Source organism: Danio aesculapii, chromosome 21 (genome assembly GCF_903798145.1).
Source record: "Danio aesculapii chromosome 21, fDanAes4.1, whole genome shotgun sequence".
In the NCBI taxonomy this organism is placed as follows: domain Eukaryota; kingdom Metazoa; phylum Chordata; class Actinopteri; order Cypriniformes; family Danionidae; genus Danio; species Danio aesculapii.
In genome coordinates this window covers 34292221-34305330 of record NC_079455.1, presented here as the reverse complement: position 1 = coordinate 34305330, position 13110 = coordinate 34292221, and the positions used below count along the sequence as shown (strand labels likewise).

The 13110-nt window shown below is 42.4% G+C and overlaps 1 protein-coding gene across 3 annotated transcripts in view; it reads right to left on the bottom strand.

Annotated features, from left to right (window-relative positions):
* Positions 1-13110, bottom strand: part of nedd4l (NEDD4 like E3 ubiquitin protein ligase) — a 160998-nt gene that overhangs the window by 120460 nt on the left and 27428 nt on the right. For all 3 annotated transcript variants that reach the window (XM_056447082.1, XM_056447083.1, XM_056447084.1), the window contains exon 2: positions 2901-2974. In XM_056447082.1, the coding sequence (XP_056303057.1) occupies positions 2901-2974 (74 nt within the window). The remainder of the gene's footprint in view (positions 1-2900; positions 2975-13110) is intronic.

Sequence of the window (13110 nt, the reverse complement as noted above, 5' to 3'; positions counted from 1 at the left end):
CAGCAACAACAAAAAAAACATACAAAATAGTGTCTAAATTACTCACTTCTTGTTTAACTGTTGCATAAAATCAATTCCAATAGAATTCCTCTTTCCAATAGACTTCATCACACAGACAATGCTTTTGTAGTTTGCGTTTCGATATCTTTTTGACATTAAGTGCTTTTTAAGTTGTTGACAGTAGAAGCTAAGGAGGAATCAAATAGGACATATTGCAATAATTTACAAAGACGTACGCTTCTTTAATAATTATATTTTAAAATCTATTTATATTTCATATTACAATTTTTCTGCACCTTAAATCAAACAAATGAGGCCTTCGTTATCTTAATATTCCTTTAAAAACATTTTTACAAATCATATTTCCCTTTAACTTTTGACCAATAGTGTAAGCTACAAATAATACTTCTAAAATGTTCCTTAGCGTTTTACTTGGGCAACATAATTACACAGAATATTTTGAAGATATACAACACTGCAAATCACAAATAAAAATCTAATGAGTGATTTTTCCTCTTTATCTTGAACTAAATGAAGTGATTCTGACTGTGTGAAAAAAGGGAAGGAAATAAACTGGTCTGTTAAGCTGTAAAAACAAATATAAGTTCATTATGCAATAGAGATCAGATAAGGCCTTATTTATCTAAGTGGTGTATACACACTCTGGCCAAGCACCTTCACTTTAAAGTTGAAGTTCAACTCTTGGAAATTTGTGACTAGGTGTCAATTGTTAAGCTTTCTAAGAATTGAAATGGTTTGGTATCAAAGGTTACCTGCCCCTGCTGGGTCTCTAACAAGTCACAACTCTAAAACCTCTAACTCCAAAAACTAAATAAAATGCTAGTTTAAAGTTAGAAAGTTAAAAAAACGTCAGAGAAGAAGTCAAAGTTACCTAAATTTTGCATTAGAAAATTTGCAACAAAATTTGTGATAGTAGTACATTTAAAAAATAACCCAGCTCAATGAAAATTTTGAAAGGATGGCAAGCCTTGTCTGCTAATTTACAAGCTGTAAATGCAAGCTATCCTTTTTGACTTCACCCTTCACATTATTTATTAGCTAGCTAATCAACAGCCATGGACAAATTACACCGCTCAGCATTTCAGGGGCAATAAATGTAAACTGATATAGGTGATGACCGCCTAATAAATGCATGGATGAAAATCCTGTTTACCATGCTTGCTGTAAAACATTTGCAGTTTATACAGTAACTAATAAAGTTATGGTAACTGATAACTTTTCTGATTTTGATTGTACTGCAATAATGTGCACCGTTTTGTAAAGCTGCTTGAAACGATACTGATTTAAACAATATTCGCAAACTTGTATGCTTGCAACTAGGCCTTGAGAGCTGTACTTAGAACTGTACTATTTCCTGGTTGTTTTCTATTCCCCGTTATCCCCCTATGCCCTATTCATTTAGAACATTCTAACATTTAAACTTGGAATGATTAAAAAAACATTAAAGTCATCTCCCTTAGGTGTAATTTGCTTTCAAAGTAGGCCTGTTTTTACAGTTCAGTTTTAGTTTACCTTAATTTTGACAGTTGCGTTCCCTTCGTAGAGCACTTTGAAAACATTTATGCCATTTTGAACACAGCCGTGGCTCATGACAAAAGCTATAGGTGATCTATTATTTAAAAGCAGAATTTGCGTTACATCTCCAAAACAAAAAATATATAGCATGTTAATGCTTTTAATTCATAATAGGTTATTTATAAAGAAATTTATCTGAACTGTACATGACATGGGCCTGTTGGCAAGAAGATTTCTGCAGTGGTTCGAATGTGTAAAAAAGTAGACTTTTCAAAAAAAACAAAAAATAAATAAAAATAAACAATATCCTACGAAATAATAATAATGAATTTAATAATAATAAATATAATTTAATTTCTTAATAAATAGCCTACTGTAAATTAGGCCTACAACCATTAACAGTTTATATGATTTTTATGGATTTATAAGTGATTTTATATGGAATATTCTCAATAATATTTGTAAAAGAACACAGGCCCTATATGTGTCGTTTACATGTACTTCAATTAATATGGAAAACGAGTGCATGTTTCTACCAAAACTAATATTGGATTTTTTTTTAAATGCCTGTGCGTGTAAAACAATATAATTTTCACAAAAAATGATAGGAGTTTACTCTAAAGTAGTTGTTACTCCACCCTGTTTAGAGCGTCATTATGGACGTTTTACATTATAACTCACGTGGTTCATTGGATGGATCGTACTATGACAGTTCAGCCGTAAGTCATGTCGTTGTTTGTGAAATGCACCCCTGATTGCTTCAGCTAGAGCCTTTATAGCCATCTCAAATAAAAGTGGAGATGGGGGCAACCATGCCTGGGGCCTCTTTGCCTAGGAAAATAATCAGATCTGAGGCCATTCGTCAATACAGCAGAGCATGGGTTTGTATACAGCACTTTGATCCACTACACAAAATTTTCACCTTTGTTAAATTTCTCCAAAACAAACAAAAAAAAAAAAAAGGCATGACCATTCAATATGATCAAACACTTTCTCTGCATCTAAAATGATATTGTTAGTAACTGACTTTAGGATCTGACAACTTCAAAGTTAAACAAATAGAACTTGCAGCATTGCACAAATCAGATCAGCCAAGCATTTTTCCTTTGTGCTCCTTTCCTGGCAGACAGATCATTTGTTTGGATAAGTCTATTGTCTAAATTGAGAGAAAGCCTCACAGAGTGCAGCTCTGTTGGTGTGGCACATAACTAAAGAAGGAAATACACACACACACTCACACACACACACACTAACAGATATACAAGTGGTTCCAACATTTGCATTTGCTAATGAATGAGTGAACAGACTGAACAGGTGCGGCGGTGCACAGTGTCTCCGGAAAACCTCCTTTAGTTCTTCCTTACCTGGCACCAATGATGTCCTTCTTCGCAAGATCAATGCCAGCAATGACCTTGACGCGAAGAATGCGAGATTCGTTCTGCAAAACAACACAAGAACAAGACCATCATGAATAAATCAATATAAATTGCATCTCAAAGTCTACATTTAAAGTGCCTTATGATCTGTTTTCAGATATATTGCGCTATATAACAGATTCTTTTACGTGAAGAAGTGCACACAGAAATGAAGTTGTCATCAAAAACTAAAAACTAAAAAATAAATAAAAGGGTAGGGTAGGGGTTTAGTTCCAGCCCTGCTTCAACACACCTATCTGTAGGTATCAATCAAATCTAAAGCACTCAATTAGTTTGATCAGGTGTGTTTAATTAGGCCTGGAACTAAACTGTGCAAAGCTGCGGCCGTCTAGGGACTGACTTTGCTTGACACCTGTGTGTTAGGGCCAGAGATGGCAAAAGTACACACATCCTTTAGTCAAGTAGAAATACAGATACTTTTGTTTAAAATGACTCTGGCAAAAGTTTAAGTACTGACTACACTTCTGTACTCAAGTAAAAGTAAAGTACAGCCTGAAAAATGGGCTCAAGTAAAAAGTATGCATTACTAAACCTGCTTTAGTTTCCCGGTGGTAACTACAATGCACATCATGTACTGTATATACAGGTGAAGTCAGAATTATTAGCGCCCCTGAATTATTAACCCCCGTTTATTTGTGAGAGAGTGCATCCGCCGTGGTGCTGTGTGTGTCGCTTGTTATAGTTGCCTGTAGCATCCAGCTGGGTGTTTTTGGGAAGCATATTTAATCGTTATATATTTTACATTCTTCCTTGGCCCAATATGTACTTGCCATGTGTATGGAAAGAATGCTGATATGAGATATGAAACACAATCGGTAGTTGGCAAATATATGGGGTGGATATGTTTGTAAAGCTGACTTCTAACTGAAAGAGTCGGTGCCTCACCAGCCACAAACCTCACTGCACATCACAGGTCTACAAGTCCTGTAAAACAATTAAATGCAAACTGAAATTAATCTAATTTGATTATATGGTTTAGAATTGGGTGTTTTATGAGATTATTTACATTTTTTATCATATATTTATTTACACTTTGTTCATTTTGCATACGTTCCAAAGGTTGAGAACTTCAGATTGAATGGATATAGTAAAGTTAGTGGTGGTGTGGAGAGAACCCCCCTCATGATTGTGAAGTGCTTTGGGTGTATGGCCATACATGGTAAATGCAAGCAGCAACCTCCTGCTCTCCCTCGTGAAGCAAATACGGAAGTAATCTAACTGAAACTGCAATTCATCGAAATTCCGCTAGTCCTGGCTCCATAACAGAGCAAATTTCTATTGAGTGCACTGTTAAAATGGCCAACTTTACAGCAGAAAAAAGGTGTTTAAAGCCTGGTACAAAGAACAATTTTGGTTTATACAGCTAATATTACCTTTCATGACAACTGTGAGGGGGGTGAATTTTTTTTATAAGTCATTCGTTTCATTTAGATTAAGCCTGCATAAATAAGGGCGGGGCCACTTGAGTGACAGCTAGGTCTCGCTGGTCGCAGTCACTTCACCTCAACTGATTCCGGCTGATTAGCTGCTGAACTCGGCATATACAGTTGAAATCAGAATTATTAGCAACCCCTTTGAATTTTATTTTCTTTTTTAAATATTTCCTAAATGTTGTTTAACAGAGCAAGGAAACTTTCACAGTATGTCTGATAATATTTTTGTCACGGATTGGTCAGGCTCTCACGATCCCCACTCACGAAGATCACCATCACCTGACTTCTAATGAGCACACAGCTGCATCACATTCACGAGCACCAGATAAAAGCACAGCACTCCAGTCGCTCATTGTCCGGGCTCGTCTCGACGAAAGCGGACAACTGAGCGACCACTCAGCGTAGTCATCCTCAGCTAAAACAAACGCTTTACTTACCTGTTCTCCTTGTATTCCTCCTAGTCTTCCTGGTCCACCCGAATCGTCCTGTCTTCCAGTCCTTCCAAGTCTGTGTCATCCTCTGTCAGCTGTATCTGGTGTGTGCTGTCCATCCTCGTGTATTCCTGTTACCCAGCCACGGAGGAAAAGACCCCAACATCACTCCTGATCCTCCTGGCTATCCTTCATGTGCTCCTTGTTGTCATTTAATAAACACCCTAACGTTTCCTTACCTCTGTCTCCTGTCCGCTTCATAACAGAAGCCCGGACCAATAACGACGACAACATGAGCACCCCCGATCACTTTCAAGAGCTGGTGGACCAGTTGAAGCGGATTCTACAGCCACCAGCTCCACTTTCCAACGCACCACCAGCACCGAGCACTTCCGCCTCCACAGTTTCTTCTTCGGCCCTTCCTTCCAGTCCCATGGCCCGACCAGCGCCCTACTCAGGCGGAGCGGGGGAGTGCAATGGTTTTCTGTTACAATGTTCCCTCATATTCGAAATGCAACCTTCTCTATATCCCACAGATAAGTCAAAGATCGCCTACATCGTATCACTACTCTCTGGGCCTGCACTTAAATGGGCTGAGACGATCTGGAACCAAGCCGGGCCAGTCATGAATTCCATCACTACCTTCACGGAGTATTTCAAAGAGGTGTTTGGACGTTCTGATGGGGAAGTAGCCGCTGGAGAGCAGCTGTATCATCTAAAGCAAGGTACTCTATCTACACAGGAATATGCTCTCCGGTTTCGCACTCTAGCAGCTGCAAGTGGATGGAATGAGAGATCGTTGTTGACCACGTACCGGCTCGGCTTGGAACCCACTCTCCGAATCCAGCTGGCCACATTAGATGATACTATGGGTCTGGAGAGATTCATCCAACATTCTCTCCGATGTTCCGATCGTCTCCGTTCCTATCAACAGGACACCATCACCCCCTCGTCTGCACTCCTCCAATCGCCTGAGTCAACAGCCTCTCCAGAACCAGAACCCATGATAATAGAGTCTGGAAGACTGACATCAGCGGAACGACAGAGGAGGCTGACCCGGGGTCTGTGTCTATACTGCGGTGTCAGTGGACACACCCGTATGGAGTGTCCCCTTCGTCCCATTCGGACTTCAGTGAGTGTATTCAGTACGAATATTGAACAATGTAAACCACTTACTACCACCGTACAAATAACTACTGCCTCTATTTCTCTCCTTGTCACAGCCCTCATCGACTCCGGGTCAGCAGGGAACTTCATCTCCCAATCCCTCTGTCGTCAACTCCACCTACGTACTGAGGCGTCCTCGCATATATACCAGATACAACCGATAACCCAGTGCACTCGATCTTCGACCCGTATCCATCGACAATGCGAAGACATCCTTCTTCAAGTGGGGTTGTTACATCAAGAGAGGATTCAATTTCTGGTTCTGGAGGGTGCAAATATGGACATCATTCTAGGGCGCCCGTGGCTGGTGAAGCACGATCCCATCATCTCTTGGGGCACAGGAGAGATAAAGAAATGGGGATCTGGATGTACACCTACCTGTTTTCCAAATCTCCCTCTTCAAGGTCGGAACCCCATTTCTTTGTTTACAACATCGGTCGAGAGTCCTCCTGAGAAGCAGTCTATCCACATTCCTAAGGAGTACAGCTCCTTTCATGATGTCTTCTGCCCCAAGAGAGCTTCCCAGCTACCGCCGCATCGGCCATGGGACTGCGCGATCGACCTAGTTCCAGATGCCCAGTTGCCAAGAGGTAGGATCTACCCGCTCTCGCTTCCAGAGAATCAGGCAATGGAAGATTACATAAGGGAGGCTCTGAGTCAGGGGTACATACGTCACTCAAAATCACCAGCCGCCTCAAGCTTCTTCTTTGTGGCCAAGAAGGACGGAGGGCTGCGTCCATGCATCGACTACAGGGTCCTAAATAACGGTACAGTAAAATACCGATATCCCCTTCCTCTGGTACCAGCCGCTTTGGAACAGCTCCGAGAAGCTAAAGTCTTCACTAAATTGGACCTCCGCAGCGCGTATAATCTGATAAGAATACGTGAGGGGGACCAATGGAAGACAGCATTCGTGACCCCTACTGGCCACTATGAATATGAGGTCATGCCTTACGGTCTGGTCAACGCCCCCTCCGTATTCCAAAACTTCATTCATGAAGTCCTCCGGGAGTTTCTTCACCACTTTGTAATAGTGTACATAGATGACATCCTCATTTACTCCCGGAGTGAGGCCGAACATCGCCAACACGTTGCGGAGGTCCTACACACATTGAGAGAACATCACCTCTACCTCAAAGCGGAGAAATGCTCATTCCACCAGAAGTCGATTCATTTCTTGGGATACATCATTGACCAAACAGGTATACGTATGGATGGGAAGAAAATTGAGGCTGTTCTATCCTGGTCAGAACCCACTTCCATTAAGGAGCTCCAGAGGTTTCTTGGGTTTGCTAACTTTTATAGACGGTTTATCAAGGACTACAGCAGGATTACATCACCTCTCACTAATCTCCTCAAGGGTAAACCCAAAGGACTGGAGTGGACCAAAGAAGCAGCCGCAGCCTTCCGCCTTCTTAAGAAGGAGTTCACAAGGGCCCCACTCCTGACTCATCCTGACCCAAATCTTCCTTTCGTGGTGGAAGTGGACGCATCCACCACCGGCGTCGGGGCAGTATTATCCCAACATCATGATACACCGCCCCGACTGCATCCCTGTGCCTATTTCTCTCGGAAGTTGAGCCCGGCGGAGCAGAATTACAGCATAGGAGACAGGGAGCTTCTAGCAATCAAGCTAGCCTTGGAGGAGTGGCGTCACTGGTTGGAGGGAGCCAAACATCCGTTCCAGGTGATCACAGATCACAAAAACCTCCAATATATCAAAGAGGCCAAGAGACTATGTCCACGTCAAGCCAGATGGTCACTTTTCTTCTCACGTTTTGATTTCTCCATTTCCTATCGTCCAGGACCCAAGAATCTAAGAGCAGACGCTCTCTCTCGTTTACACGAGCATCACGATCATGAAGAACTCCCAACGAAGATTCTTCCCGAACACATCTCCATTTGTCCGATCACCTGGAACGCTCCTCCAGTCGTTGCCACTCCGGAAGCCCCTGCTCCGCCGGGATGCCCTCCTCATCGGCAGTTCATACCACCTGAACACCGGGTAGATCTGATCCACTCCTTACATACCTCGCTAGGCACTGGACATCCAGGGATCAACAATACTCTCTCGCTAGTATCCCAACGATTCTGGTGGCCAAACATGGCAAGGGATGTGAGGCAATATGTTCAGGGCTGTAAGGACTGTGCCCAATCCAAGAGCCCACGTCATCTACCCGCTGGAAAGCTCCATCCCTTGCCGATTCCGAACCGTCCCTGGTCACACCTAGGAGTGGACTTTATCACTGACCTCCCCTCGTCAGAAGGTAATACCTGTATTCTAGTCATCGTAGATAGATTCTCAAAGTTTGTCAAACTAATCCCTCTGAAAGGTCTTCCCACAGCCTTTGAAACAGCCGACAATATCTTTAATCAAGTCTTCAGGTCATTTGGTATTCCAGAAGATATTGTGTCGGACAGAGGTCCACAGTTCATCTCACGTCTATGGAAAGCCTTCTTCAAGCTCCTAGGTGTGGCCGTCAGCCTCTCTTCTGGATATCATCCCCAAACCAACGGGCAGACAGAGAGGAAGATTCAGGAGGTGGGACGGTTCCTGAGGACCTTCTGCAGTGGTCACCAGAGCTCCTGGAGCCAGTATTTGGGCTGGGCAGAGTATGCCCAAAATTCACTGCGGCAACCCTCCACCGGACTCACGCCATTCCAGTGCGTCCTGGGCTTCCAACCACCGCTCTTTCCCTGGGATGGCGAACCATCTGATGTCCCCGCAGTGGATCACTGGTTCCGGGAGAGCGAGAGAGTCTGGGACGAGGCTCATCAACATCTGCAGAGGGCAGTCCGTCGAAGCAAGGTAACCGCCGATAGAAGAAGGTCTGAAGAACCCAGATACACACCCGGACAAAAGGTGTGGCTATCCACCCGGGACATACGCATGCGACTGCCCTCTCGCAAGTTAAGTCCCCGATTTGTTGGTCCCTTCACCATCGTGGAACAGGTTAACCCCGTCACCTACAAACTACAATTACCCTCTCACTACCGTATTCACCCTACATTCCACGTATCACTCCTGAAACCCTATCACGATCCTGTTCTTCCCTCCACAGAGCCTGACCACGAAGAGGAACCCCCTCCTCCACTGCTCCTAGAAGAAGGAGCCGTCTACGCAGTGAAGGAGATCTTGCGTTCCCGACGTCGTGGTGGCCAGTTGGAGTACCTGGTGGACTGGGAAGGGTACGGCCCCGAAGAAAGGACATGGGTTCCCAGAGCTGATATTCTCGATCCTAGTCTCATGGTGGAGTTTCATGAGAGCCACCCTGAGTTCCCAGCGCCTAGAGGCAGAGGGAGACCACCACGGCGTCGGAGGTGTCGGCCCTCAGGAGCGGGCCCTGGGGAGGGGGGTACTGTCACGGATTGGTCAGGCTCTCACGATCCCCACTCACGAAGATCACCATCACCTGACTTCTAATGAGCACACAGCTGCATCACATTCACGAGCACCAGATAAAAGCACAGCACTCCAGTCGCTCATTGTCCGGGCTCGTCTCGACGAAAGCGGACAACTGAGCGACCACTCAGCGTAGTCATCCTCAGCTAAAACAAACGCTTTACTTACCTGTTCTCCTTGTATTCCTCCTAGTCTTCCTGGTCCACCCGAATCGTCCTGTCTTCCAGTCCTTCCAAGTCTGTGTCATCCTCTGTCAGCTGTATCTGGTGTGTGCTGTCCATCCTCGTGTATTCCTGTTACCCAGCCACGGAGGAAAAGACCCCAACATCACTCCTGATCCTCCTGGCTATCCTTCATGTGCTCCTTGTTGTCATTTAATAAACACCCTAACGTTTCCTTACCTCTGTCTCCTGTCCGCTTCATAACAATTTTGTCTTCTGGAGGACGTCTTATTTGATTTATTTCGGCAAGAATAAAACCAGTTTTTCATTTTTTAAAAAACATTTTTAGGCCAAAATTATTAGCCCCTTCAAGCCATGTATATATTTTCAATAGTCTACAGAAAAAACCATCGTTATACAATAACTTGCCTAATTACCTTAACCTGCCTAGTTAACTTAATTAAGCCTTTAAATGTCACTTTAAGCTGTATAGCAATGTCTTGAAAAATATCTAGTCAAATTATATTTTCCTGTCATCATGACAAAGATCAAATAAATCAGTTATTAGAAATGAGTTATTAAAACTATTATGTTCAGAAATGTGTTGAAAAAATCTCTCCGTTAAACAGAAATTGGGGGGGAGGGGGAACAGGGGGGCTAATAATTCTGACTTCAACTGTACCTCGTAATTTTGTTTTGTTTTATGTGGCTTTACACAGTCGGTTGCTTTTGAAATTATTACTTCCAATTATCAGATGATATGGCAAGCTGTGTGCACATTATTGTGCTCACAAACTATTAACGTGGCCTTCTTTTCCCAGGTGAGTGAAATTATATACTTATACCATCTCTATAAATGTCTTTGTTTTATTTAGGATAATTTATCATTTATAATTTTCTTTAGACATGTAATACACTCTAGAATCTGACAGATTGATTAGCTATAGGCTCTAGAACAGTCATCTGAAACGTTGTCGTACAGTGTTATGCCTGGATTTCATAAATAGCCTTGCATTTACTAACACACACTATATCTGTTTGGAAGTAATACACATTTTCCTCTTGTAGAACAATGTTTAGTGGCTCAATGTATTACAACAGTGTTTTTAAAAGTCTAAACACTTTTATATAGTTTACAACCAAGCACATGTGGTCAGAACACAAACGAGTCGCAGGTAATGAAGTATTAAGCGTTTCTCCCAAAGAAAAGCCCGTCTAAGCAAAATGCTAGCAGGCATCTGTAGCTGCACTCACACTCTGCCTCTTTGCCCTTGTTTGGCATCTCTCGGTCGCTACAATGACGCGTAAACAAAATGGCGACGGTTGGCTACGCCTACTGGCAGCTTCTTTTGCGTTCTTCAGAAACCTATGGGTGACGTCACGAATACTACGTCCATATCTTTTACGATCTATGGTTAAATGCATTACATAAGTACACATTACATTATAACTGACACTATTGTCACTATTTGTGTCATTGTGCTTATAAGTGGTAAGTAGCTTCCAGAGCCAAAATTCAGATATGGTAATGCGTGCTTGGTCTCCAACAGGGGCTGTAAGCAGTAATCACAACAGAATGCGCGTGATCGATCAGTCGGCTCTCACAAAGTAGGGTTTAGAGAAAACAGATGCTTAAACTATTTCAGACACTGAGGGAAATAAAGTGTTTCGTTTGGATTTGGATGAATATAAATCTACTGCAGGAACAAACTTAAAAACATTTAAAATGCTATAAGAGGGGCTTATTATTGGGTTTAAACAGGAAAGTAGCCTTATTTCACCTCACTTCTCAACCAGGAGAAGATGAAAAAAGTAGCATCTTATAGAAATTAGGAAGTAGTGCGAGCCAAGAAAGCTTTTGTGCTTATTGATGGATGCAGAGACGAAGCAGTTTTAATGCTATAGTGTCCGTGAGAAATGAATCCCTCTGGGAGCTCTAAACGAAGGTCTTTAGAGCCGCCGCACTGCTGTTTTGTACCGTTTATTGTCTTATAAATGAAAAAAAAGGTGAGCTAAACTTCTCAGTTTGGCCTTCAAAAGCTCTCCAGCAGTTGATACGACCACCATTTCACAACTCCCACTTTGCATAAGTGCATCCCGCCCCCAGCATCACCTCGGCCGGCATTGAATAGCTATTCATGCGGCTCACGATTACACAATGAGCATCTTATTCGCCCTCTCGGCTTTTGAAGCTCACCAGCCCAGAAATGACGCACTGTAGAGAGTAAGAAAGGCCCTCTTCTCCCGCTTTACCCACTATCTGCTCTGTACTTGATTGAAATTCCCTTTCTATTTATGTCTGACGGCCTGCATTACCACAAGACATGCATCATTCGTGAGGTCGAGGCAAACAACAACAATCACTGTGACAGTTTGCGTTTATTATGCCTGTCATATATGACCTAATTATTACAGAACACATACAGTTTGGATGAGATGGGAGAAGCCGTTTTATTCTGGTACTCAGGCTGGGCAATATGACAAAAATCTCATATCCTGATAAGTGTGCAAAAGTCTTTGGCACACAGTTAAATTTGTTGTTTTAGTGAGGATGGAATGGCATGATATATTACTTCTCATTCTCCTTATTAAAATACAACAAGAAAATACAGCTTCTAGCTAGATTATTTGAGTCTAATTGTTTGAGACATATGAAAGAAAGAGCTAGAGAAAGATGAATGAAAAATACTGAGTTTCTGTCTTGGTTTGATCTGCATTGCTGCCAGAGCTGTTGTCAATATTGCCTGAATTGATGGGATTGCGAATGCTAAAAAGTATACAGAGATGGTTTTAATTTCTCATGTAATTCCTACTATATATATATATATCTTATTGCAAAGCCCTATCTGGTACTACAGGAGCTAGGGTGTTTATCTAGAAACTGTGTGAATCAATCTCACTCCCCTGGCCTTAAGTGCCCTAAGAACAGAAACTACAAGCTGTGGTTTTTAGCATCCTTGTTAACGCACCCACCTCCCATACCAGAGATGCCAGTTTCAATTCTGCTCAGAGCGGGGCAAGTAGAACCGGAGGGTTTACAATGGTGCTGGGTGGAACCAAATACAGTTTGGATGAGATATGAAGTTTTATTCTAGTTCTACAGATACTAGAGTGTTTACATCATTCTAACGTAGTGGGATTTCCTGGGTTTCTTTTGAGCATGTTTGGTTGTTCTGTGCAACTTGTTGAGAGAGAGAGTACCCTCTGGCCTTCCGAGAAGATTTACTGCTAATTATGGCACCGTACTTTTGTCACATGATGTGCAATACAATTGCAGCTTTTGTAGGTATTTTTATGTCAATTTCTCGTTCAGCCCTACACTGAAAAAAAAATCCTTGGATTTACGACATAATTTTGAGGCTAGTGGTTGCGAACAATTTGTTTTTGCTAAATTACAAAAGTTATTTTGTTGGTTTAAATTTACCCATATAAATGGTTTGCAACCACTTACCTTAAAAGACTATCTGGGTCAGTTCAAACTGCGCATCAGAATGAGGACGAAGGTGATTTAAGTGACTTTGAATGTGGCATCGTTGTTGGTTC